Source organism: Bos javanicus, chromosome 5 (assembly GCF_032452875.1).
Source record: "Bos javanicus breed banteng chromosome 5, ARS-OSU_banteng_1.0, whole genome shotgun sequence".
Lineage (NCBI taxonomy): Eukaryota > Metazoa > Chordata > Mammalia > Artiodactyla > Bovidae > Bos > Bos javanicus.
In genome coordinates, this window is record NC_083872.1 from 31,463,119 (window position 1) to 31,490,156 (window position 27,038).

A 27,038-nucleotide genomic window follows, 5' to 3' on the forward strand; every position below is an offset into this window, starting at 1 on the left:
GGGACCTAGAGAAGAAGTCTGGAGTGCTCCGCTTTTGCCCAGGGTCAGTCTCACTTCAATCCCTGATCCCCCAGGAGGCCTGATCTAGACTGTTTAGGTTCCTGAATAATCAGTAGGTTATTCAAGCTGGTTCTGTCTAGTGGAGAGGCGGTAACATGAAGGGCTCTCAGGGCCAAGGGCTGGCAGGCAGTTACGTAGCTCATCTCAGCCTCATTTTGCCCTTCAGCTTCCGAATCCCAAAGTCCCAGGCCCATTCTTCCCGTCTGGACTTCAACCAGCTGACACACGCAGTACAGCAGCGTCAGTAGGTGTCAACCTGAAACTGGACCTGTGCCTGATTCATCCAGGAAGCTGAACCCAAGAGGTAGAACAAACACCCCTAAAGCAGCTCCTGCTAGGCCTGGGGTGAGAGGTTGTCTGGCCAAACAGACAGCAACTTTGTTTGTTTTGCCCTCTTCATACCCCTCCCCACTTGCCAGACTCCCTCATTCCTTTCTCTGTGCCCATCTCTGGGTCAGAAGCTCTGTGGGTTTTTTCCAGATGACGCAAGAAGGTTGTTTAATTTATGTACTTTTTAGTGAAGGTGATTTCTGAGGAAGAGACTTGGGTGTTGAAAGGGGTCCAACCGAGTTGATAAGGGGGTCCAGCAGGAGCTTCTGTGAAGAGAAGCCAGAAGTGGGAAGTGGTCCGAGTGGGGATTGGATGGAACAAAGGGGTCAGAGATTTCTGGGACCACCCCTTCCCCAGGGAAGTGCCACCAGTCCTCAATTTAGGCAAGTCCTGTTCTCCTGGGACAATTCCAGCTTGACTTCACTATCCACATTCTTGGCTAGTTTGTTGTTTTTGACACTAATTGGTGGACACTCAAGACCATTAAAGTTTGGTTGATTTCCCCCCACCCCAATCCCGATAGAAACGCAAAACAACGTGGGAATTCCCTTTCAGAGGAAGCAAGAAACGGTGCAGCTTTAAGAGAAAGGGAAGGGAAGAAGAGGGTTCTGACTCAGATCCTCCTGCCATTGGCTGCTAGAGGGGATCCCACTTCAGGGATTGGCTGTGACAGAGTCCGCCTTCTCTTGTGATTGGCTCAGCCAGGGCAATATAAGGTGGCCGTACTGGCCTCTTTCTCAGTTGGAGAGAGGCAGGGAATCCGGGTGGTAGTGTGCTGAGACGCACCTGGCATAACCCTCTCCGAGTCCAGCTCCCGCGGAGGCTGCAGCCATGAAGGAGAGACGGGCCCCCCAGCCAGTCGTGGCCAGATGTAAGCTCGTTCTGGTGGGGGATGTGCAATGTGGGAAGACAGCAATGTTACAGGTGTTGGCGAAGGACTGCTATCCCGAGGTGAGTTGCTCGCCCGCCCGCTGGCCACCTTTCCTCTTGACCGCCTGCTGCTGCGGGTAGATTCCCACCTGCCCAGGGGAGCTGTTTCATCCCACCCCACCCTCCCCATCCTCAGCCGCTTTCTGGCTGGAGGACCGCCCTGCCTTAGCTTCCCCTGAGACCTGTTCCACTTCTGCCGCCCAGCTGGCTCCTCCTCACCTCTTCACCCATAGGTCCCTGATCAAATCCCCTCCTACCTCTCTCCATCCTGGAGTCTGCTTTTGGGAGAGGGAACTGGAGGCATTTGAGAGTCAGGGGTTTCTTCTTGACGTAACACCTGCCGTCCCTTCACCCATTCTGTGCGCTTGTCCCCAGGCAGGCTTCTGCCGCCCTGCTGGTCCAAGGGACCTGTGGGGAGAAGAAGAGCTAGAATTGATTTGTGGCTCTGAAATTTGAAGACAGGCAAATCTGGGGACAAGAGGAATCCGTGTGTGTGGTGTCTCCCTGACTGACAATGGGGAGATTGTCCCTGGCAGGAAGTCTTTTACATTTCTCACTTTGATGGAGCCAAGTGCCTGAGCCTCTACACCCGTCTCTCCTGTCCCATGTGGTCCCTCCTGCCCCAGGTATCCTCTCCTTTCCTGCCACGTTAGTGTCTCACTAGGGTGAGTGGCTTCTTGTGTAGCCAGAACTAACTGGAGGGTTCTGAGGGTTGGTACGTCCAAGATGTGAATAGTTCCTCTCTTTTCACAGACGTACGTGCCCACTGTGTTTGAGAATTACACAGCCTGCTTGGAGACAGAGGAACAGAGAGTGGAGCTCAGTCTCTGGGACACTTCAGGTAAGACTGCTGGCCCCAAGTGCCCCTTTCCCACCCCCACTGGTCTGTTGCAGTTACTGTCTCTTAGAAATTGTTTTTCTCTCTGACGGGGAGAAGGAGTATGGTGCTTGCCTGTAAACTGAAAGAAAGAGACCTGAAGATTCTTTGGTGGGGGTGGGGCTTGGCTAACTCAGTTGGCTCATCCAGGGGTGCAGAATGGATGAACCCCAGAAGCTATCACTTTTCTTGGTCTGGCTCCATCCTTTAGAGAGCTGGAATGGGGAGGTGAATGGACCCCAGAAGACTACTGGAGGAGGCAGTTAGGGCTTCTGCATTTCCACACTCTGCCACCCAACACACGCACTCACAGCCTTTACTGCCCCAGAGCAAAGCCAAATAAAAGGCAGGAGGCAGTGGTGGTTGTGGCAGGGAGACAAGTCTGTTTGGGGGGAAATGTTGCTCCTGACTCAGTTTTCTCTTCTGCATTTCATCTCTGGCCACTGCTGCCTGCCTGCCTGCCGCAGCTCAGCCCCACTGTCATACCTCTGCGGCTGAGGGATGAAGCGATGCATCGTCAGTGTTTTGGAGGGTGGGGGCTCAATATGGGTCATGGTCATGTTGTACATAGCAGGGGGGTGTTGGCTCTGACTAGGCTGAGGTAGAAGATGCTCTATCTTTCTGGAACGTGGAAAGCAATGTTTTAAGTCTCTCATTCCTAAACCTTCAGTGCTAGGCTATCGTTTGCTTTTCACTCTGACCCCCTTTCCATTATCTCTTTACCCCAGCCCTTTTAAAATAGACTGAGCTCAGAATCATAATTAAGGACTGAAAGCCAGAAATATGAGAAAGAAAATAAAATCCATTTTTCTTCAAAAATGCTGAGTTTAAAGAGGAACTATAAATCACTAGGGGTTTCCTGTTACATATAAATATGCCATCCTACTCCTCCAAAGATCTATTATTCCCATCATCCAATTTTGAGGATTGGAAAGACTGGAGGTAGGATATGGGTAATCAGAAATGAGACACCCCCTTGCTCCCCACTCCCCAAACCAGGACAGAAATTCCTCCACCTGATATGCTTCCCTCTGTTGCAGTTCCAGGGGTTGGGAGCCAGGATTCTGATTATCTGGACTGTGCTATGCTGGCTGGATTGAGCTGGAATGCAGCTTGGCTGCATGATATATGGTTTTTCATCTGCTGTACTCTGCCCACCTCTCAATCTTCCCAGAATCTTCCTGCAGCTCGTCTCTTTTCACTACCACCGCCCCCAAAAAGCCCCTCCCCCTCTTCCCACAGTCAGAATGCAGTCCTTGAATCCCAGTTCAGATAATGGAAAATCAGCAAGGTGGTCTCTGTTCCCTGTGCCGCATCCCCACCCCCCAAGTTCCAAAAGGATGCCGGCTGTCGTTCAGCCTCAAACTCCCTCTTTCAAATGAGATGCCCGTAAGGAAGGAGGAATGGCAGGGGTGTGTGGGATGGGGCTTCCCAGCACTGGGGCCATTATTCACTTGCTGGTCTTAGAGGAGGGGGATCGCTTAGAGCCAGAAAGGAGGCCTCCTCTCCTCCTTCCCCAGTGCTGCAGTGTTCCTTTTGCTCAGTGATACTGTGATGAGACCCCACTTTATCCCTCAGAGAGGGATGGGGGCTGATTACTGAAGGAGCAGGCAGTTATCCCAACTCCCCTCTACTCCCTTTTTTTGAACCACCACCCCCCTGCCTCAGCTTGGATTCCCCCCAGTTTCCATGGCGATTGCGGTTCAGGGAGAGGGGCTGCTTGCTATTCTGAGCACGGATTGTCTGGGTTCCAAAGCTGCTACTGTTCCTTCTCCAGGGTGGAGGGGGGCAGGTTCAACCCCCAGCCTTCTCCCACATTGCACCACCTGGGTCTGCACTGCCTACTCCCCTCCCAGCCATGGACCCTTATTCGAGAGCCTCTAAATCCCAGCTGTTGGTGCTGCTGTCTTTGAGAATGCCTCCCTGAGATCTTGGGACAGGGGGCTGCAGCTTTCCTTTTGCTCTTTCCAGTGTAAGCTGATTTGGGTGGGAGGACCAGTGGGACCCTGAATTCCTGATGCTCTCCCTCCCCTGCCTGCCTCCTAGAGTTCTGACCCCATGGCAAAGAAGCAGGGCAGCCAGTTATATAACAGGCAGATGTGTTTCTTCACTGGGGAGACCCTGAAGCAGAAGCCAGGAGCAGAGGTTAGACAGCAGGCAGACTCTAGAAAAGAGACCTTAAACAAGGCCTGATCTCTCTGCACGAGTAGGAGCCGCTTCCCCAGGGACTCGGAAAACTGGTGGACCTTCAATGAAGCCCACTGTAGGAGACCCAGATAGGGCCCGATTATACTTCACCTCCCTTTTATTTTGCCCCTTTCCCTTTTTCAGGATTAAGGAAGATGACCTTGCACTGTCTCTTGGCAGGTGGTCAGGTCCCAAGCTTCCCACTGCAGCACGTTCCCCTGGGAGATAGGTGGGGCCCTCTCCCTTAAGGGACCAAGCGTGGTGTCCCAGTGCTCTTTGGGTTTAGGCCTCTAGGGGAGGGAAAGTGCCATGATTTACCATCAGCTCTCTCTTCCCGCTACCAGGGTCTCCCTACTATGACAATGTCCGTCCACTCTGCTACAGTGACTCAGACGCAGTATTACTGTGCTTTGATATCAGCCGTCCAGAGACTGTGGACAGTGCACTCAAGAAGGTAAGACTGAATGAATTCTACCATCTCTAGCTCAGCTGGAGAACAAAAAGGAATCTTGGGACCTTGTCATCTAACCCCTCTTGTGTAGGAAGAAATTGAGGCCAGGGAAGGAAGAGATTTGCCCGAGGCCACACCATTAGCTACAGTTCTGGGACCAGAGGGGCTTCCCAGGTGGTTCAGTGGTAAAGAATCCGCCTACCAATGCAGGGGCATGGGTTCAATTCCTGGATCAGGAAGATTCCCTGGAGGAGGACAGGGCAACCCACTCCAGTATTCTTGACTGGACAGTCCCACTGACACAGGAGCCTGGCAGGCTACAGTCCATGGGGTCACAAAGAGTTAGACACAACTGAGCGACTAAACACTGGAACTAAACCCAGATCTCCAGTCCCTCTTCATCCTGCCTTTGCCCCTATCCTGCACTGATCTGCCAGAGGCCCAGCAGGGGAGGGTGGTGCTGGAGACTCAGGAAGTGAGGGTTGAGAGTAGGGAACTTTCTGGTGATATGGTTTGAGGGTTGGAGAAGGGGCCTTTGGGTGGCAGCTTTACGGACCTTGATCCCAGGCCTTCTGGGACTTAGCCAGGCAGGCGTGAGCTGAACTGTTGGTAGGAAATGCCTCAGTCATGGTAGTAAGGTCTACCCATACTGAGGAGTCCCAGGAAGCCTTGTGTAACTAGCCCAGTTTCCCAGAAGACTCTGGGATTATCTCCTTCCCTTGGAAAGAGACTGGTTGGCTTCTTCCTGGCTTTCTGGACTTGTGCAGCCCTTTGGGTTGAGGGGGTGGACCCATGCCCCATATGCTTGGCGGAGAGTGAGAGATTTGTCCCTGTGCTCTCTTTGGAGACTGGGCCATTGAATTTGGGGACAGGCTCTTGGGTCAGCACTCCTGTGACCCCAAAGGCTGGGCAGGAAGATGATGTAATTAGTGCAGTGGCGATGCTGTGACTCACAGGGAGGGCTGGGCTGGGGATAAGCGGAACGGTGTATGTGATGTTGCCAACTGGGTTCCTCCGGTTGTCTGTCAGCCACTGACTGTCCCTCCTTCCTCCTTCCTATCTTCTTGCGCGGCTCTTCAGTGGAGGACGGAAATCCTTGACTATTGTCCCAGCACCCGTGTCTTGCTTATTGGTTGTAAGACCGACCTGAGAACAGACCTGAGCACTCTGATGGAGCTGTCACACCAGAAGCAGGCACCCATCTCTTATGAGCAGGTAGGTGTGTGTGTGTGTGCACGCGGGCCCATGTGTGGGCTGGGAGTTGAGCTGGGGAAGGCTACAGGAGAGGGCTTGGGAAATGGCTCTTGCTCACACTCTTTCACTATAGCAAGAGAGAATTGGTATTCTGGGGTGCCATCTGTAATCAGCAAACTAGTTACCTGGATGGAGGTAATGGATACCAATTTGCTCAGATTCATACTTCCCAGGTGGTGCTAGTGGTAAAGAACCTGCCTGCCAGTGCAGGAGACATAAGTGATATGGGTTCCATCTCTGAGTCAGGAAGATCCCCTGGAGGAGGGCATGGCTAACCCTCTCCAGTGTTCTTGCCTGGTGAACCCTGTGGACAGAGGAGCCTGGTGGGCTACAATCCAGAGCTGCACAGGGTTGGACACGTCTGAAGTGACTTAGCATGCACGCAGGCACATACTATAGTTTTTCAGGTGAGCCATTCCTGTGTGTGCCAGTGTTTCTCAAGTGGTTTTTTGTGTGTATGTGTGGACCACCTTCATTAGAATCACTAGAGGTGTTTGTTAGAATTCCTGACTCCTTATCTGCAGAGTCATTCTGGGAGAAAAGTATGGAGTTACATTATAAATTAAGTCCCTGGATAATTTCTTATGCACATGGGAAGGTAAAGATCATTTCTTTAAACCAGTCTTTCACATTACAATCATCTGAGGAGTTCTTAAAAATACTAATTCCTAGGTCTACCCCCAGAAATTCTGATTTACTTGTTCTGGCATCAGTATGGTTTAAAAATGTTCCAGATGACTTTAAGGTGCAGTCAGGCTTCACCTTCAGAAAATAATCAATAGAGGGTGGTGGTGGGAGCCTGGCAGTTGGGTCCCTTGGAGCAGCCCTGGGGAGGACCACTACCCTGAGAAACCAGGGTTTCAGAGCCATTTTGGATCACTGCATGGATGACCTCACTCCCCCTGCAGGGCTGTGCCATTGCCAAGCAGCTGGGTGCAGAAATATACCTGGAAGGCTCGGCTTTCACGTCAGAGAAGAGTATCCACAGCATCTTCCGGACAGCATCCATGGTGTGTCTGAACAAACCCAGCCCAATTCCCCCGAAGAGCCCTGTCCGAAGCCTCTCCAAGCGACTTCTCCACCTCCCCAGCCGTTCTGAACTCATCTCTTCCACCTTCAAGAAGGAAAAGGCCAAAAGCTGTTCCATTATGTGAAGTGGGGGTTGGAGAGGGGAGACAACCTCCCACTTCCTCCCTTGGGTTGCAGAGGCACGGGGAGAGGGAGGAGGAGACAATTTAGGACTCTGGACATGAGATTTTCAGATGGCCATGGTGAGGGCTCGGAAGGAGACAGGAACGAGACAAGGAAAGAGCCAGGCCCGGCTTGAGGACCTGACACTGAGAAAGAACCATCACACCCCAAGCCAGGCACTAGGTGGTGGAGGGGGCGGCTGCCCCAGTGCCCTCTGCTCCAGTGGCAGAAAAGGTGTGGGGGTTTGGGGGGCATGCTGGCCTCACGGCTTTGGTTGGGGGGCCTACAGGAGCCTCACTTCAGCATCATGCCTCTTCCACACAGCGTTTCCATGCAGGCCAGGGGATGGGAGGGGTCCCTGAGCCCTTCCCTTCCCCTCTGAGGAGGCTGCAGAGGAGTGGAGAGTGGGGAAGCCAAGAGGCAGCTCCCTTGGGAGCTGAGCCCAGGTGCTTCATAACTGGTAACTGAAATCAGAAGGCAGGAGCTGGTCAGAGCCACTGAGAAGGAAACCTCATCTTTGCATAGCCCATGCCTCATGGAGAGGTGACATCATACATTCGCATGCTTCTCACCTGAGTCCCCAGGGTCCAAGGGAGAAGCCCCAGACCCCCTTCTCTTGCAGTGTGGGGGTGGTGGTGCTGCAGGAGGCAGGGCTGGGTGGGGATCACCAGACTTTTTCTGCCCTTAGGGCAGTATAGCTGGCATTTGTTTTATAGACTCTTGTCTTTGGAATCGGGGGGAGGGGGGAGTGTTTCAATCTGTTATATGTTCTGTGTTTAAAGAAGAAAACCTATTTATTAATTAAATATATAAGACATACAAAGAAGTTGACTCCATTGTCTTGGTTTCTTTCTTGGTTTCCTTTGGTCTCCGATACTGAGGAGAAAGTGGTGCTGGGGTCCTTTCTGTGTGTTGCAGAGGGGCTGCCTCCACTGTTCCCTGGCACCTCCAGCAAGGAACTGCTCCCTCTCCCCACATCCCTGCTTCATCCCTTTCCCCACCCATTTCCTGCTAATTGAGTGATGATCTCCTTACCTCTGGAGCAGGGTTTCTCAACCTGGGAACCAATGACATTTTGGAGTAGCTAATGCTTTGTGGTGGGGGCTCTCTTGTGCACAGGAGGATGTCTAACAACATCCCCGGCCTCTCCCTGCTAGGTGTGTATAGCACCCGAGTTGTCCCAGCCAAAAATGTCCCCTGCGTTGCAGGTAGACTCTTTACCATCTGAGTACCAGGGAAGCCCAAAATGTCTCCAGATGTTGCTAAATGTCTCCCAGGGCAAAGTCATTTGGGGTTGACAACCATTGCTCTAGAGAGTCTAGAGGAGAGAGACAAAATCCAGTGAAAGCATCAGATGGAGAGCCGACCGCACCCCTACAGAAAGTGGACAGGCTGAAGCCAAGGCTGGGAGGTTCCAAGGGTTCAGGTCTCCTCTGAATTCAAGGTGAGGTGATGCCTTTTGCTTTCTTGACCTTCTAATTCCAAGGCCTGTTGATGGCAGCTCAGGGGCCTTATCATCTCTTCTCTTCAGCTGCCTATAGCTCCTTTTTTCTAAGGTTCATACTGTACTGGAAATAAAAATTTACTGTGTATTGCGTACTTACTATGTGCTCAGCATTGTGCTGAGTGCTTTACCTTATCACATTTTTTTTGATTTAGTACTAAAAAAATCTTACGGTAGTTTATTTACAATGTTGTATTCCAGTGTACTGCAAGGTAATTCAGTTATATATTATTTTTCTTGTCCATTATGGTTTATCACAGGATATTAAATATAGTTCCCTGTGCTTTACAATAGGGCCTTGTTGTTTATCCACCCTATGTATAATAGCTTGTATATGCTGATCCCAAATTTACAATTCTTCCCCCTACATTATCACATTTCACCTCATAAATGAAAATAACTAACATTTATTAAATGTTTACTATGGGTCAGGTGTGCTTATAAGTTCTTTATGTTACTTATTCTTGTGATAATCCTATGATGTACTAATGCCATTCTACAGACAGGAATACTGAGGTTCAGAGAGATTAATGTGCTTAAGGCCACACAGCTAGAAAGTATTAGAACCTGGATACAAATCCAGGTAACCTGGCTGTAGAACATGCACTTAAAAAAATGAACCATTTAATTTTTTTTTATTAAAAAAAATTGAATGTCTTTAAATTCTTTAGTGCTGTGCAATTTTTAAGTTTCACACACATGATTTCAAATAATCCCATATTCTTCCCCCCACACCAATATTGCCCCTTCACTCTCCCCACTGGTAACCAGTAGTTTATTCTCTACAGAACATGGACTTTTTACTGGTCTGCTATCCTATGGTTGTAGTGGTGTTAGTTGCTCAGTTGTGTCTGACTCTTTGCGACCCCATGGACTATAGCCCGCCAGGCTTCCCTGTCCATGGGATTTTCCATGCAAGAATACTGCAGTGGGTTGCCATTCCCTTCTCCAGGGGATCTTCCAAACCCAGGGATTGAACCTGGGTCTCCTGCATTGCAGTCAGATTCTTAAGTATCTAAGCCACCAGGGAAGCCCATGCTCTCCTATCCTGTGAGGCAAATGGTCTTATTATCCCTATTTTACAAATGAGGAAATAGAAAAGCCAGAGATGCCATGTAACTTGCACAAGATGGTACTCTAGTAAATAGTGGAGTCAGGATTTAAACCCAGTCTCAGTGTTAAACTAATTCCATGGGTCCTTTACTGCTAGCCATGTGGTACTGAAATAGGAGACTATACTTATGAACCCTAAAAGAATGTAGTCCCTTTGTCTCCATCTCCAAAGATGCATATTTGTGAAAGAGCTAGCAGGGTAGGACAAACCATGCAAGTATCCTTTAAAAAAAAAAATTTTTTTTTTTTTTTGGCTGCACTGCTAGGCATGTGGGGTCTTAATTCCCTGACCAGGGATAGAACCCCTGCCCTTTGCATTGGATATGGAGTCTTAACCACAGGACTGCCAGGGAAGTCCTGTAAGTATTCTTTAATGAACTCAATGTCTCACAAGTATCATGAGAAAGCTATGTGCAAGTACTAGGGAACTCTGCCTCTATGCACTTGGACAAGCTTAATCAGTTTTGTGGGCCTCAATTTATTGATCTTAAAGATGATTGAGAATGGTAGCCTGAACATGGGGACAGCATCTACGCTGAAGTTAAATGAACTTGGAGTTGAATCCTGGCTTCATTCTTTGAACTATGTGGACTTCAAAGGTATAATTAATCTTTCTGGGCCACAAATCTCCTTATCACTAAAATGCAGATAATGCCCATCTTAAAGTGTTAGAACAAGTGAAGTAAGTAAAGTAATTAAGTATCCAGCACAGAGTTGGGCAGTAGAAGGTAACTTAGTAAAGAGCAGCGGCAGCTCTACCCCTTGGTCTGATTGTTAGTTCCAGTCTGTGAGTGGAGAGCCCTCCAGTGTTCACTGGGTGAATTACACCTAACTGATCTTGGACAACTTTTCCCTTCCCTTTTCTGAGGTCCAAGTGGCCAGATACTGTGGGACTTTGTGCAGTGAGGTTCTGAGTTTTAGGTTATTTGGGCTTACTCCAGGCTCTGCTTCAGCAGCACTGAACACATTCAGAGAGAAAAACCAGACCAAGAGCCATGTGGGATTGAAACCCAAAAGCTTGTGATGGGAAAAAAGGAAAGGAAGGAGACATTAGTTACTTCCTGGTCCATGGTGCTGCAAAGAGTCGGGCACGACTGAAGCGACTTAGCATGAACGCACCTATCAAAACCGTCCTAGAAGTTGTCAAGATTTTTGTTTTGGGGAGGAAGGGAGGTAGAATTATTAACCACAAGACCAAAGAGAAACAAAATGAAAGTACAGTTTTTGGGGAAAAAAAGCTCATTGGAGGACTGAAGAGAGGGAACTAGAGAGAGAAAGAATAAAAAGTATTAAGATAACCCAAACAACTGGCGAGATTCCAAAGAGCAAGAATGTGAAAAGGGCAGGTCCTATCTGGGATGTTTTGAAAAGCAGATGCCACAGCCCGGAAGATACTGTCTTTCCAAGAGGTGCAATCCATTGTGTGAGCTCATTTCAAAATGTTCAAAATGTTGTAACAGTAACTACGGTGTTACTGACGGGGCCAAGGTTGTTAATATGTTCTCCCAAAGCTGGGATAGTCTCACACAATGAACTGTCCCACCCTCACTGGTAAATACTAGGCTGCTCCTGTAACTTAAATTTTCATTTGTCCATCTGTAAAATGGGGCTAATAATCTATCTCAAAGATTTTTTTTGTTAAAACCGGCTTTTCCACAAATGGTATTTATTGCTGTTAGTATAGTTGCTAGTTATAACTACGTGCTATTGATGTATAAGTTCAGTCCAGTTCAGTCGCTCAGTCGTGTCCGACTCTTTGCAACCCCATGAATTGCAGCACGCCAGGCCTCCCGGTCCATCACCAACTCCCGGAGTTCGTATGTAAGGAAAGCCTTAAATTTCTCCGTTGTAAGCCACCGGTCATGATGTCGTTAATTACAGTTTCCAGGAAAACCAGCATATTCTAGGAGGGCTGCGCCCACAGAGAGAATAACCTTCTGATGAAAGTCGACCTATGAAAAACTCTTGCTCCCACAGACTCAAATGTTTGACAAACCACATTGCCCAGCGGCCCCCGCGTCCCGGGACCGGCGCTCGCGCCGTGCATTCTGGGATTGGTAGTTCTCGGCCATGCGTTGTTGGCCTGCGCTGCCCAGGACCAGGAACTCGCCTTCCCGGCTTGCCGCGCGGCCGAGGGAGCAGCCCGGCGACCAGGAAACGGGAAAGATGGCGACTACTCGGCGACGTTGAGGCCGCGTTGGGCGGTTTGGGCTCAAGAGTGGTGAGTCTCGGGCGATGGAAGCGGTTTCCACGAGCCTGCAGAGAAGGCGAGAATGAGGGTACAGCGGTCGACCCTGTCTCTGGGACGAGGCGAGGAAGAACGCCATAGGGAAAGGGCACGAGCTTGGAAAGATCTATCCAGCAGGAGGGAAGGGGCGCGGGCCCCAGTGGGAGTGTTGGCTCCGGCGGGGATAGGGCAGGTCCCTGGACGGTGTTACGGGTCAGACCTTTGCCCATGCGCACAGCACCCGTGATATCCTCAGTCCGATCTTACTCCTTCATGTTTGGAGTAGCCCTTGCTCCAGCCAAACTGAAACTTTGGCTTTTCTCCCATAACTAGTCATGCTTTCCCGCCTCTGCGCCTCCTGTATTATTTCTTTTGCCGGGAATGACTTCTTTCCGGCACCCTCAATTACACATCTTCAAATTCTACCTTCATTTTAATACTCAAGAGCCACTTCCTCTACACTCTTTGCAGATTTCCTTTTTCAAGTGAAAGGAAACTTCTTTGAACTCCTGCAATAATTCATCTGAGCCTGCATCTTGGTATGTGCCTCATATCCTCTATTGTTTTGTAAGCTTCCTGTGGACAGGATCTTCCTGATTTCCTTTTGTAACTCACACTGTGCCTAGCACTGTGCCTTGCATATGGTGGTGGTTTGATAAATGCATACTTCATTGAATGAAAAAAAAGACTGTCTCTGTCCTGCAAGCACTGAGGAACTCAAAGATCCGGAGGTTTGTGATGAGTAGAACCTATAATAAAAGTTGCCTGTGTTTACTGTCTGCTTATTTGCACTTCTCATTTTCTTCTAAACTCATTGCACTCGGGCTTTTACTCTCACCATGCCAGCTCTTGTCATCTCTGTTTTTACAAAGGCGAGGGTGACTCCTTTATCTTCCAGTCTTTCTCCCCTTGACACAGATCAGCATTCCCTCCTTGAAACACATTTTTGGCTTCTGTGATGGCATACCTTACTATTTCTTCTTTCCATGGTATACTTTACTATCTTTTCTTCTTTTCCACTGGCTATTGTTTCTTTCTAGTTTTCTTCTGTGGCTTCTACGCCTGACTTCTAAACGTTACAGTGTTTCAGAGCTTAATCCTGTGTCCTCTTTTTTTAAAAAATATATTTATGACTGAGTTGGGTCTTAGTTGCAGTTAGCCTGGCGGGGGGCGGGGGCGGTGTGGTGTAGGTTTTTCTTGCCAGCGCTTGGGCTCTCTAGTTGTGGCCTGTGGGCTTAGTTGCTGTGTAGCATGTGGGATCTTACTTTCCCGACCCGGGATCCAACCTGTGTCCCCTGCATTGAAAGGTGAGTTCTTAACCACTGGGCCACCAGGGAAGTCCCTGGGTCCTCTCCTCTGTTTTGTTCCTAACTAGAATGCCTACTTAGGTAATAATCATTTAGCGTCCTACGGTTTTAAAAGCCATCTGTATATTGATAACTCACATTACTGTCTCCAACTCTCTCCTAAGTTCCAGAATTGCATTTTCAGCTGCCTTCCTGGAATCGCTACTTGGTTTTCTTACTGACATCTTACATTCACCGTGATCAAAATGAAACATTAAATTTCTTCCTACATCTTCTCCTTCCCCAGTCTTCTGCAGTCGCTAACGGCGCTGTGAGCCATTTAAGTTGGTCAGGCCATATAGGAGTTTGAGTGTGTCTCCTCTTTGCTTCCTCCCTTCATCAGTAAGTCCTGTCAGCTCTGTCTTCAGAATCTGCCTTGGGGCTCTCTATTTCGTCCCATCTCCACTCTCACTTTCCTAGAACAAACCACTGTTACCTTTTTAAAAATATCTATTTATTTATTTGGCTGTACCGGTCTTAGTTGCGACACAAGGAATTGTTTAGTTGTGGCATACACACTCTTAGTTGTGGCATGTGGAATCTAGCTCCCTGACCAAGGATCAGAGGGCCCCTTGCACTGGGAGTGCAGATGGTGGTTCTTGGCCACTGAACCACCAGAGAGGTCCCCGCTGTTATCTTTTGTCTGCTGCTGCTAAGTCACTTCAGTCATGTCCGACTCTGTGCGACCCCATAGACAGCAGCCCACCAGGCTCCCCCATCCCTGGGATTCTCCAGGCAAGAACACTGGAGTGGGTTGCCATTTCCTTCTCCAATGCATGAAAGTGAAAAAATAAAGTGAAGTCGCTCAGTCATGTCTGACTCTTTGCGACCCCATGGACTGCAGCCCACCAGGCCCTTCCGTCATGGGATTTTCCAGGCAAGAGTACTGGAGTGGGGTATCTTTTGTCTAGACTACCATAATAGCATTCTCAGTGGTTCCGTGTGCATTCTTGCCTTTTGCAAGTCACCAAAGTGATTCTTTAAAAATGTAAAATAAGACCATATTACTTCCGGTTTAACACCTTTCTAAGGTTCCCACTGCAGTTAAACTAAAATCCAAGTTTTTCTAGCCTGCTCTAAAACACGTTTCCGTGATCTGACTCCTGCCTACCTCCTTGAACGCATCTTGAGCCAGTTTTCCCCTTGGTCATTGCCACTCCTGACCACATGAGTCTGTTTTTTTGGCAGTGCTGCACAGCTTGCAGGATATTGGTTTCCTAACCAAGGAGTGAACCTGGCCCTGGCATTGTGAGGGCCTAACTATTGGACCACCAGGGAATTCCACGCGTGTCTATTGTTAGTTAGCAAACATGCTAAGCTAGCTCTTGCCCCAGTGTCTTGCTGTTCCTTCTACACAATAAATTCTTTTCCTTGATTTTTATGGACTCTCTCTTTCCCATCATTCAAATCTCAGCTTACATGTCATTTAAAAAATTCTTTCCAGAGCCCTCTTGTTCATGCTGCTCCCCATCACACACCCTGCTTTGTTCTCTTTATTAGCACTTACACTGTTTGAAATTCTCTTATTTTCTGCCGAACTGCTGTCGTCTTCACTGGAATTTAAGCATTATGAGTTCAGAGGCTTTGTTTTGTTTCCTGCTGTATCTCTAGTACTGGAATAGTTTCTGGCACCTCTCAGGTACTCAGTGAGTATTTGTTGAAATAATGGTGATGTCCAGGATTGCCTTTCCTCTGATTGTTTTCTGAGGGCTATAAGTGAAAGAGACATAAGTATAATGTCCATGGTCTGTGCATGATGTACTGGCAATTCTGAGGTAAAATAGGTTGTCTCCAACTTTTTTAAAGTGCTACTTGTTCATTTTTCTTTTCTTTACCTATTCTCCCTTCTTAAAGATACATGGCAGGAATTACATGGCAAAGGGGGATTGTAAGCTGTAGCTTAGGGAACTGTTATTGCATGGGAACCATTTGGAGATAAAGTAAATTTTGAGAAATATATCCCGAGGCTTAGGAATGATGATGGTGGTCGTAGAATAGAGGCAGATTCAGACTTGCTGTCTGAATTTAGCACCTCGCTGAAGTAGATTTTGTAGTCTAAAGGGCAGTTGACAGTATGGTATGGTGTTCAGTGTCCCCCAGGCAGGATGGGGACAGAACAATTCCTGCTCAGACCTTTTGTGGGACTGGATCATAATCAAGGCTGTGAAAATCTGAGTATGGAATGTCAGAACGTCTGTGACCTCTGGTTTCTGGTACACTTCTTCCTCCCTCCCTCGCTCCCTCCCTCCCTCCTTGCTCTACTCCATCCCTTCCTCCCTTATTTTTAATTCTAAGATAATCATAGATTCACAGTTCAGTTCAGTCGCTCAGTCGTGTCCAACTCTTTGTGACTGCATGGACTGCAGCATTCCAGGCTTCTTGTCCATCACCAACTCCTGGAGCTTGCTCAGACTCATGTCCATTAAGTCGGTGATGCCATCCAACCATCTCATCCTCTGTCGTCCCCTTCTCTGCCCACCTTCAATCTTTCCCAGCATCAGGGTCTTTTCAAATGAGTCAGTTCGAATCAGGTGGCCAAAGTATTGGAGTTTCAGCTTCAGCATCAGTCTTTCCAATGAATATTCAGGACTGATTTCCTTTAGGATGGATTGGTTTGCTCTCCTTGTAGTCTAAGGGACTCTCAGGAGTCTTCTCCAACACCACAGCTCAAAAGCATCAATTCTTCAGTGCTCAGCTTTCTTTATAGTCCAACTCTCACATCCATACATGACTACTGGAAAAACCATAGTTTTGACTAGATGGACCTTTGTTGTCAAAGTAATGTCTCTGCTTTTTAATATGCTGTCTAGGTTTGTCATAGGTTTTCTTCCAAGGAGCAAGCATCTTTTAATTTCATGGCTGCAGTCACCATCTGCAGTGATTTTGGAGTCCAAAAAATAAAGTCTCTCACTGTTTCCATAAGATACAGATTCACAGGAAAACTTAAAACCAAAGTGCATGGAGGTCCTATGTACCTGTCACCCAAGTTTTTGCCATTCCATAACTAGAAGTACATTTCTTTTAATCTGTGTAAAAGTGAGTTTCTCTTCTCTTTGAACTTAGGTTTTCCTTGAGGTGCTGATCTTAATCCTACATCTCAAAATTAAACTCCTTTTTTCTCTTTTGAGTTTTCTTTATGCGCTCAAGAGAACTTATCTCCCTTAGATGTAGTTTATTGATCCTGGTGGGCTGGCAGATTCAGTAGATTCCTAAGTTAAGTAATATAAGTTATTTCTAGAGATAGTATACTATTCATTTGGTAACATTTTTTTAATACTTTTGCAGTCTAATTATAAAAATTAGGTATGCTTATTGTACACTTTTGGAAATAAATATGTACAAAAAGGAATCCCAGAGAGAGAGTATTAATGAATAAGAATGGGCCTCTGGAGCCAGACTGCCTGAAACTCTGACACTTAACGCCCAGGTGTCCTTAGGCAAGTTACTTTATATATCTGAGCTTCAGTTTCTTTAACCATAAAGCAGGCACACCACTATATCTACTTCAGAGCATTGTTTTGAGATTAAGTAAATTGTTTGTAAAAAGTTCAGAAAAGTATCTAATACATAATAAATACTCGTCTTATGCACGATAGATGGCAGGAGAGCTGGCTGATAAGAAGGACCGTGATGCATCACCTTCCAAGGAGGAAAGGAAGCGATCTCGGACTCCTGACAGAGACCGCGATAGAGACCGAGACCGGAAGTCTTCCCCATCTAAAGATAGGAAACGGCATCGTTCAAGGGATAGGCGTAGAGGAGTCAGCCGTTCTCGCTCCCGTTCCCGATCCAAGTCTACGGAAAGGTAAAGTAACTTGCTGTGTGTTACCTGGAAAGGGAGTGTACATTTCAGACTCCTTTATTCTTGGTTCCTCTGATGCCTCCATATGGGGACATGAGTCTGTAATAGGTTTCTCTACACCTGGGACCCAGTAGCTCTTAAGGGTAAAGAAGAAACTTGTAAGATGAAGGTCCTAGTGATTGAGGAAAATAGTTCATCTCTTCACACAGTCCTATCATTGTCATTAATACTTAGCAGTAACGCTTGGAGCTATAAGACCTTATTAATAGAATTCTCTCATAACTTCTTGGGAAACACATTTTCTAATTTGTAAAATATTACTTTGGGAAGAAAAGGGCATGGGAACCTTCTAAGATAGGGCTGCAGTGCAGGTCCACAGGAAATATCACATGATTTCTTAATTGCTCTGTCTTCAGAGATCGCCGGCACAAAGAGCGAGAGCGGGATAAGGAACGAGATCGGAATAAGAAGGACCGAGACAGGGATAAGGATGGGCACCGAAGGGACAAGGACCGCAAGCGATCCAGGTACCTGACGGGTTGGATTGGGCTTTATGGCGACGCCCTCACTGCTTCCTCTCTGCATCTCAGCTCGCCCAGCTGCATGGGAAAGTGAATTTTCCACAGTGAATCCTGTTGGTAGTTATTGCAGAGTTGTCTTTTAGAAGGCACACATCTTCTTTAGAATGTATAACCAGTTAGTGAAGTCACAGCCCCTTGAGGATCCACTTGTTCTTAGAATTTTGAAGTTAGTTTGAAAAGGTTACCAGCCAACAGAACATTCCTATAGCTTCATCAGACCATTCAGTTTCCTACCCAGAATATACAACATGTACTTGTTGGGTTAGCTTAATGTGACAATATCTTGATGTCTTTGTTCTGGAAACTTTCTGTACAAAGTTTTTATTAGGCCCTGAATATGTAGGTTAGAATTCAGGGTGAAGGATAGCATCCTTATAACAAACACTGTGGTTATTTGAGATCTCTTGTATATTAAGCTTATAGCAGATGTGGGGAAAAGATTGCTGGGACCGATAGGAAGGAGGAATGAGCAAAGGACATATATAGCAGTATCTGGGAAGGGTGTGGGTGGTGGCCATGCTGGCTGAATTCATTGTGCATTACAAAGTAAGGCAGGGTCTTTTTTTTTTCCTTCTGATGTGCATTTGCTATTTGGAGGAATTTTTTTTTAATTGAAATATAGTTGATTTACAATATTGGGTTAGTTTCAGGTGTACAGTGAAGTGATTTCAGTACACACACGTATATATTTTCTAATTCTTTCCATTATAGGTTACTATGAAATATTGAATGTAGTTCCCTGTGCTACAAAGTAAATCCTGTTGTTTATTTTCTATAGAGTAGTGTGTATCTATTAATCCCATACTCCTAATTTAGCCTTCCCTGCCCACTTTCCCCTTTGGTAACCATAAGTTTGCTTGCTGTTTCTGAGTCTGTTTCTGTTTTGTAAATAATTGATTTGATTATTTTTGCAATTCCATGTATAAGTGATATTACCTAGTATTTGTCTTTCTCTGTCTGACTTACTTTACTCAGTATGATAATCTGTGTCCATCCATGTTGCTGCAAATGGTAATATTTCATTGTTTTTTGTGACTAATGTTTGGAGAAAATATTTTTGATATCAGTAGTTAAGACCCACTTCCCAGAGGAGATTGGTTTCAGAAAAGGACATTCAGGTATCATGGGGCCAAGACAGGGCCATCATTCGTTTCAGAGCAGGCAGAGTGACCAGGCCTGCAAAAGGAACTTCAGGACTTGTTGGATGACCATGGGCCAGCCTTGTTGAGTCATGGGAAAACTTCCATTCTCTTTTGGGGGCTCAGTCTGATTCTCATCCAGGGGCTAGAGTAACAGTGATATGGGGAGTTCGCTGGTGGTCCAGTGGTTAAGACTCCTCACTTCCACTGTAGTGGATCCCTGGTTGGGGAACTAAGATCTCACATGCTTCACAGCATAGCCAAAAAATAGTGATGTGGACTGTTCCCCTGTTCCTTTGCTTTAAAGTTTATCTCCTGGCCGAGGAAAAGATTTTAAATCTCGGAAAGACAGAGACTCTAGAAAGGATGAAGAGGATGAACATGGTGATAAGAAGCCTAAGGTAAAAAGAGGAAGAATTTTTTTTTCCCCTTATCATCCTCTTCAGTTTAAGCCTGACTTTGTTGTTCTTCAGAGGGAGAGAGCCTCTATGGACTGAAGTCCTGTGTTTTATCTTCAGGCCCAGCCATTATCCCTGGAGGAACTTCTGGCCAAAAAAAAGGCTGAGGAGGAAGCTGAGGCCAAGGTAAGAGCTTGAGGGTCTGTATTAGTTGCCTAGGATTCCCATGACAGAACATACGGACTGAGTGACTTAAACAACAGAAATTTATCTTCTTACAGTTATGGACGTCAGAAGTTCAAGATCAAATGGGGTTGTTTCTTCTGAGGCTTCTCTCCCTGACTTTTAGGTGGATGGCTTTTCCATCTTCACATGCTCTTCCCTCTGTGTATAGGCCCCTGGTGTCTCTGTGTGTCCAAGTGTTCTTATAAAGATACAGTTAGATCTGTGTGGGGCCTACCTTTGGAGCCTCATTTTACCTTAATCACCTCTCTAAAGGCTCTGTCTCTAAATACAGTCTACTCAGAGGAATGGGAGTTAAGGGCTTCAACATCCAGATTTTGAGAGAGACATAGTTTAGCCTTTAACAGGGTCCCAGGCCTGTTTGTGTTTTCCTCACACATTTAATGCCTGAGCAGGTATTTCTGGGCCCTTTGCCATCTCGCCATCAGTGACGTGAGTCTACCCTGTCCCCAGATCCTTGTTAACAGTTGTAATCTATTTTGTAGCCCAAGTTCCTCTCCAAAGCAGAACGAGAGGCTGAAGCCCTGAAGCGACGACAACAGGAGGTGGAGGAACGGCAGAGGATGCTTGAAGAAGAGAGGAAGAAAAGGAAGCAGTTCCAAGACTTGGGCAGGAAAATGTTGGGTTCGTTTTCTTACCCCGTGGCCCTCGATGGGGGTAGGAAAGGGTGGGACAGGATTGTGGTGTCACTCAGAAGGGCTTGAGACCTGTTTGAGTTTGGAAGAGGGTGGCTGGGGCACGTTCATGAGAGACATCTCTTTCTGTTAGGTCTTCATTCCCCTTGTATCACGAATGTCCCCCCTTCCTTTTTACTCATTTGGTGTCTGTCATTTGGATGATCTCCATGCCTCTTTTTTCTTCCACTGAGTTCTCCTGCAGCTTTGTTCTCTTTGGTCTGCAGAAGACCCTCAGGAACGGGAACGTCGGGAGCGCAGGGAGAGGATGGAGAGGGAGACCAACGGGAATGAGGATGAGGAAGGGCGGCAGAAGATCCGGGAGGAGAAGGATAAGAGCAAGGAGCTACATGCCATTAAGGTTTGGCCCCACCCTCCACACACACAAATGAGGTTTAGCTGTGTGGCTGTTCTGATCTCTGTATGTGAGGTTTGGGCCTCCTGCTTGAAGGGCTTTGTGTTCTGTCCCTGGGCAGGAGCGTTACCTCGGTGGCATCAAGAAGCGGCGCCGGACAAGGCATCTCAATGACCGAAAGTTTGTCTTTGAGTGGGATGCGTCTGAGGACACTTCCATTGACTACAACCCCTTGTGAGTGGTTTCATGCCTCAGTGCTAGGTCTTTTAAACTAGGCAGTTGCTAGAGAGAATCAGTGATACAGAAATAGGAGTGAGATAGGCTGGGATGGGGAGATGGGTAAAACAGTCATCAGCCGGCCCTCTGGGTGGGGAAGACTCTGACCGAAAGGGGAACTGGTACACCTTCAGCCTTGTGCTTAGCAGCTTCTTCTCTTTTCCTCTTCCTCTGTCTCAATCCCAGGTACAAAGAACGGCACCAGGTACAGTTGTTGGGGCGAGGCTTCATTGCAGGCATTGACCTGAAGCAGCAGAAACGAGAGCAGTCGCGTTTCTATGGAGACCTAATGGAGAAGAGGCGGACGCTGGAAGAAAAGGAGCAGGAGGAGTGAGTGATCAGGGCTGTGGGTGTGGGGGCACAGGTGAGTCTACAGGAAGGAGATGGAGGATATGGACCCCATTTATTCCCTGTGTCCTGCTCCAGGGCGAGACTCCGCAAACTTCGAAAGAAGGAAGCCAAGCAACGCTGGGATGATCGGCATTGGTCCCAGAAAAAGTTGGATGAAATGACGGACAGGGACTGGCGGATCTTCCGCGAGGACTACAGCATCACCACCAAAGGTGGCAAGATCCCCAATCCCATCAGATCCTGGAAAGACTCTTCTCTGCCTCCACACATCTTGGAGGTCATCGATAAGTGTGGCTACAAGGTGAGAACAAGCAGACTGGCCCAGAGATCTGACATGTTGCCAGATTCTAGGGGGTACATACTTAATTTGAGAACAGAAAACTTTGTTCCTTGACTGTTTGGTGCCTCCTCTGCCAGTGGGCACCAAGGTGATGTTGTTGTCAGTTTCTGAAGTATTGTTTGTTGATTGTGTTTCTTCTTGGGTCCCATACCTTTTCACTCTGCTTGGTTCCTTCCCATTGTGCCCACCCTGACAGCAGTAGCACAGGTAGCATAACTCTGTACCCATTGTCTGTACCCACTGCTATCTCTGGGTCTCTGCAGGAGCCAACGCCTATCCAGCGTCAGGCAATTCCCATTGGGCTACAGAATCGTGACATCATTGGAGTGGCTGAGACTGGCAGCGGCAAGACAGCAGCCTTCCTCATCCCGTTGCTGGTCTGGATTACCACTCTCCCCAAAATTGACAGGTGAGAGCATCTGACATTGGTTCCACGGGGTGGGAAAGGTGAAAATGGCAGATGAGCATTTGGTCTTCTTTTTAAGTCTATAATCAGAAGGCCCCTTCTTTATTTAGCCTGGGTCAGATATTAGGGAATAATTGGATCATGATATTAAAGAAGCATATGGTTATTTTATTGCTGGTACAGATCACTCCTTGGAGTGCTTGGCTGTCCTGGAGTCTTATTTTTAAGAGCACTTGTTGCATTCTTTTCCCACCACCCTCCCCATTCTCATAGCTGCCCTTAAGAGTGACTTTATCTTGCTCCTGTTTGTGGTTGGATGAGAACCAAAGCTCATGAAACTGCGGGCTGCCCCATTTACCACAGGATCGAAGAGTCCGACCAGGGCCCTTATGCTATCATCCTGGCCCCCACTCGTGAGCTGGCTCAGCAGATTGAGGAAGAGACCATCAAGTTTGGGAAGCCGCTAGGCATCCGCACTGTGGCTGTTATTGGCGGCATCTCCAGAGAAGACCAGGGCTTCAGGCTGCGCATGGGTTGTGAGGTTGGTTCACCTAGCCAGCAGCCAGCCCGCTGTTAGGGGCGGAACTGTTTCTAGTTCTGCCATAGATGTACAGTAAATGAAAAAAGGGGCTGGTTTATAGATATATGCTGTTATTTATGGAGGACTTAGGCACCGGGGATTGTACTTTGCACATCACCGTCACAACCACCTTAAGAGAATGGATAATGGTACTTCCATTTTGCAGATGAAGCTGAGGATCAAGTTAATAACTTGCTCAGAGTCACAGCTGGTGATGGGCAGAACTGAGATTCATGTCTGAAGGCTGTGCTCTTAATCACTCTGCCAGACTGCATCATTGATTTTGCTTTGCATTCTTCTCAGGGTAGGGAAGGAGAGCTTTTTACAAGGAAGTCTGCTTCTGCAGGCTTCCTAATCCTACTATCCAACCCCCTCCCCTGTATCACTTAGTCTCTCTTCCACCTAAGAAGGTTCCTGTTGATGTTCCCTCTTCCATCTAACCCCTGGACCTTACCCAGAGACCCCATTCACTCCTGAGGAAAAAAATCCAAGTGATTTCATGCAGTTCTCTGGAATTTTCACTCGCAAACCTAAGTGGAGTTTGGGGGCCAAGTTTCTTAGCATTGGGGATCTGTTGCCCAAGTAGATGGATATTTGACAGGAGGGGAAGGAAAGGGTACCTGCTGGGGCCACACGTGACTCCCCTGTGCCCCCCAGATAGTGATCGCTACCCCGGGACGTCTGATCGACGTGCTAGAGAACCGCTACTTGGTGCTGAGCCGCTGCACCTATGTGGTTCTGGACGAGGCAGACAGGATGATTGACATGGGCTTTGAGCCAGACGTCCAGAAGATCCTGGAGCACATGCCTGTCAGCAATCAGAAGCCGGACACAGATGAGGCCGAGGACCCTGAGAAGATGCTGGCCAACTTTGAGTCAGGAAAACACAAGTACCGCCAAGTAAGGCTGCTTCCCCAGGCCGGGAGAAGTTGGGCAAGTTGCCAAACCTGCTCCAGGGCCCTTCTTGCCCTTGGTGGGCTAGAGTACATGTTTCCAGAATGGTGAGGCATGGCCGTGTATGATCCTCTCACAGTGCTAGCAGTGTAGCCTCTTAGCCTGGAAAGATGATTCTGGAGAGTCACGCCGCTGCCACTGCAGGTACTAGCAGATCACTCAGCCCTTCCTTCTATCATAAGGTAGAAAGTACTCTGCTGAGTAGCCACTGAGGAAAGAAGTGGGAAGGCGAGGGGCAGTTTTCTGAAACACTGTTTCCTGTCCAGGCTCATTTTCTGTTCTTTAGTTTGGGCTGCGCTGCTTGTGCTGATGGTGGGATGTGTGGTGTGTCTGCCTGAGCTCAGGGCTAGACCTCTTGTTTTCACAGACAGTCATGTTCACGGCCACCATGCCCCCAGCGGTAGAGCGTCTGGCCCGGAGCTATCTTCGGCGACCTGCTGTGGTATACATTGGTTCTGCAGGCAAGCCCCATGAACGTGTGGAACAGAAAGTCTTCCTCATGTCAGAGTCTGAAAAGAGGTATGGGGGCACCTGAGTCAGGGGAAACAGAAGGGAGAAGGGGCTCTTTTTAGTGTGAGTGGTGGCTGGAGGGTGATTGTCTGCCACATTGAAGAGTTCTGTTTTCTTGTACAGAATTCCATGGGCATTGGAGATTCTGGAATTGGTGTTTGTAGATCAGGGTTGGGCATTTCACTTGGAGTGGAGGGGTAGTATGTGTGTCATTTTTCTCATCCTTTTCTCTCCAGGAAAAAGCTGCTGGCAATCTTGGAGCAAGGCTTTGATCCACCCATCATCATTTTTGTCAACCAGAAGAAGGGCTGTGATGTTTTGGCCAAATCCCTGGAGAAGATGGGGGTGTGTCTGGCAGGGGAGGGCAACGCCTCGTCTCTTTGGTGCTGCTTTCTGAAGCTAGTCAGGCCCCCTGGGCTTCTGCTTTCAATGCCGACCCATTCTTGAACCTTTACAGTATTTAACAAGTCAGGGTCAGAGGGAAAGGGGTGGTAGATGGGGATAAAGAGGACTTGGTCAATTGCTATGACTCCCTGTCCGTTCCAGCAGTGCCAGCCACAGCTGCCTTGGGTTTTCCTCCAGGTGGGCTGGGGCCAGGAAGACACATATCCTGGCAGGATCTGAGGGTGTGGAATGGAGTGGTTTGGAGTGTTTTGTTATGAAGTATTTTTGGGAGAGGGGATGGCGTGGTCAGGAGGGAGATGTTAGTGATCAGCGTCCTTTACTCCTGAATCTGGTGTTTGAGGGGAAGGGTGTGTCCTTTCCACTCAATGCTGAAATGGCCTTAAATTTCTTGGTCCCTGCTTTCCACCCTCATCTCGCCCTCATTCTCTCTTCCACTGCTTGTCATCTGTCTGACTCCATATCTCACCCTGATTGCCCTACCCTTAACCTTGTCCTGTCTGTCTGCCGCACCCCCGTCTCTCCCATCCCTTTCCTCAGCTCATCTGCTCCCTTCTTCACTTGCCCTTGTTCTCCCGCCTCCTTCCCCTTCCTTCTCCCTCTCCTGTCTGCAACCCTTCCTCCCTGTCCCCCCCTCCTACCTTCTGCGTCTCTGTGTGATCCCATTGCTCTTTCTTCACCTCACCATTCTTCCAACAGTACAACGCTTGTACGCTGCATGGTGGAAAAGGCCAGGAGCAGCGAGAGTTTGCACTGTCCAACCTCAAGGCTGGGGCCAAGGATATTTTGGTGGCTACAGATGTGGCGGGTCGTGGTATCGACATCCAAGATGTATCTATGGTCGTCAACTATGACATGGCCAAGAACATTGAGGGTGAGTGCAGGGGAAAGAGCTTCACTCCAGGGAAAGGGTGATTCCCTGCCTGCTTCTTCTCAAATATCTCCACCGAGGGGGCCGCTGCCGTCAGCTGTCTTAGCCTCGAGCCTGGGGTTGCTTGTTCCCGTGAGAAGAGCCCCTGCCCTTCATCTCACCTGGGTGTGTTGTCTCAGCACCTGGGACAGCACCCTGGTCTTCTGGGTGTGAAGAGTGGAGCTGGGCCACACTGTCCGAGTGTGAGAGAGTGACCTCCATCAGCAGTGCTGCTGGGGAGAGCACCGTGGGCCCTGCAGGGTCAGGCAGCACGAGCTGCGTTTACTGCCCTGGGTGGGGGTGGCAGGGAAGAGGATGCCTTTAGAAGTGGAGGCTTCAGACACTGCCCACCAGGGCATCTGGCCTGGTGCACTGATGTTTCTTCCCCTCCCCAGATTACATCCACCGCATTGGCCGCACGGGACGAGCAGGCAAGAGTGGTGTGGCCATCACCTTCCTCACCAAAGAGGACTCTGCTGTGTTCTATGAGCTGAAGCAAGCCATTCTGGAGAGCCCGGTGTCCTCCTGCCCCCCAGAGCTGGCCAACCACCCTGATGCCCAGCACAAACCAGGCACCATCCTCACCAAGAAGCGCCGGGAAGAGACCATCTTTGCCTGACACAACACTCGCCCCGGGGTCAAGGCCGTGCTCTGGAGCCTGTTCGTCAGGACCCTCACATCTCTTCCCAGGCCCTCACTCTTCCAGGGGCTTAGGAAGCAGTCAGACTCCCTGGCCTAGGCCCTCAGGTCTGAGGCCTGAGTGCAGGTCTGTCCAAGGGGAGGAAGCTGCTCTAGGAGGCAGGCAGAACAAACTACCAGGGTTTTGGCCCAGCTCTGCCCCTTAGGCGGGCTTTGGGACTGCATCAGGCCATCAGCTCTTGCCAGTTAAAGGGGCAGCCAATTGGCATAGCCTCCGACTGAACAAAAACCTGGCTGCTGGGCTGGGATTTCTTTGGCACAGACTTGACTGCCTAAGCTACGGCACCATCATTGCCCTAGATGACCCAGGGAATCGGGTACTGAGGATTATGGACCTTGGACTCTTATCGTCATTTTGACAGCTGTTTGCCCTTTTGGATTATAAAACAAGTCGAGAGCCTTGTTTAGAGTTGTGCACGGCCCCTGTGCCAAGGGGTGTTGTGCACTTGAGACGTCCCTCACCCAGGGAGTTTTTATAGTAGATGAGGGGACAGAGTGAGCTGGCTGAGTCCATCTTGAAGTCAGTGAAATTTCTGTTTTCTATTCTCTGAGAAGATGAGTTTGTATGTTCTGAGAATAAATACACGAATATGAAGGCTGTGTCTAGTTCTGGCTAAACTCATCTCCCAGGTCCTCCCTAGTACCACAGGAGACGGAAGGACAGCACTGGGCATGGTGGGTTGACTTGGGAGATGAAGGAAAGTCACATCCGGAAAAGATCCTTGGGTCTAGGCTGTTAGCCCTAAGTCTCTAGGAACTACTTGAGGGGAGATGGGAAAGGCAGTGACGGTGAGACTGTCGTGCATCTTCCCTCCTCAGCTCTGGCTTCATAAAAGTTGTAGCTCTGGCCTGGGCAGCCTCCTGGGGTCTTCACACAAGGGTGAGGAAGGAAAGCAGCTGTGAAACTCTGGCAGGAGCAGCACAGTCAGAACCGTTCTCCCACCCTGG

At 48.4% G+C, this 27,038-nt stretch overlaps 2 protein-coding genes across 3 annotated transcripts; both read left to right on the top strand.

Annotated features, from left to right (window-relative positions):
- The first annotated feature begins 1,006 nt into the window (after window positions 1-1,006).
- RND1 (Rho family GTPase 1) lies at window positions 1,007-8,111 on the top strand. The gene is made up of 5 exons (XM_061416283.1): window positions 1,007-1,341; window positions 2,074-2,161; window positions 4,729-4,838; window positions 5,916-6,050; window positions 6,998-8,111. Exons 1-5 carry the CDS (start codon window positions 1,222-1,224, stop codon window positions 7,241-7,243), a joined length of 699 nt encoding a protein of 232 aa, XP_061272267.1. The 5' UTR covers window positions 1,007-1,221; the 3' UTR covers window positions 7,244-8,111.
- A 3,923-nt stretch (window positions 8,112-12,034) lies between these two features.
- DDX23 (DEAD-box helicase 23) lies at window positions 12,035-26,685 on the top strand. Of its 2 annotated transcripts, XM_061416275.1 has the most exons (18): window positions 12,035-12,118; window positions 12,596-12,663; window positions 17,067-17,275; window positions 17,689-17,799; window positions 19,300-19,393; window positions 19,511-19,576; window positions 20,119-20,257; window positions 20,535-20,668; window positions 20,784-20,896; window positions 21,125-21,268; window positions 21,365-21,590; window positions 21,893-22,038; window positions 22,399-22,576; window positions 23,273-23,515; window positions 23,937-24,088; window positions 24,316-24,424; window positions 25,181-25,355; window positions 25,787-26,685. In XM_061416275.1, exons 3-18 carry the CDS (start codon window positions 17,067-17,069, stop codon window positions 26,008-26,010), a joined length of 2,463 nt encoding a protein of 820 aa, XP_061272259.1. In that variant the 5' UTR covers window positions 12,035-12,118; window positions 12,596-12,663; the 3' UTR covers window positions 26,011-26,685. The 2 variants fall into 2 exon arrangements, with proteins under 2 accessions (XP_061272259.1, XP_061272258.1); XM_061416274.1 differs by lacking the exon at window positions 12,596-12,663 and having other exon boundaries at window positions 12,038-12,118.
- The last annotated feature ends 353 nt before the right edge of the window (window positions 26,686-27,038 follow it).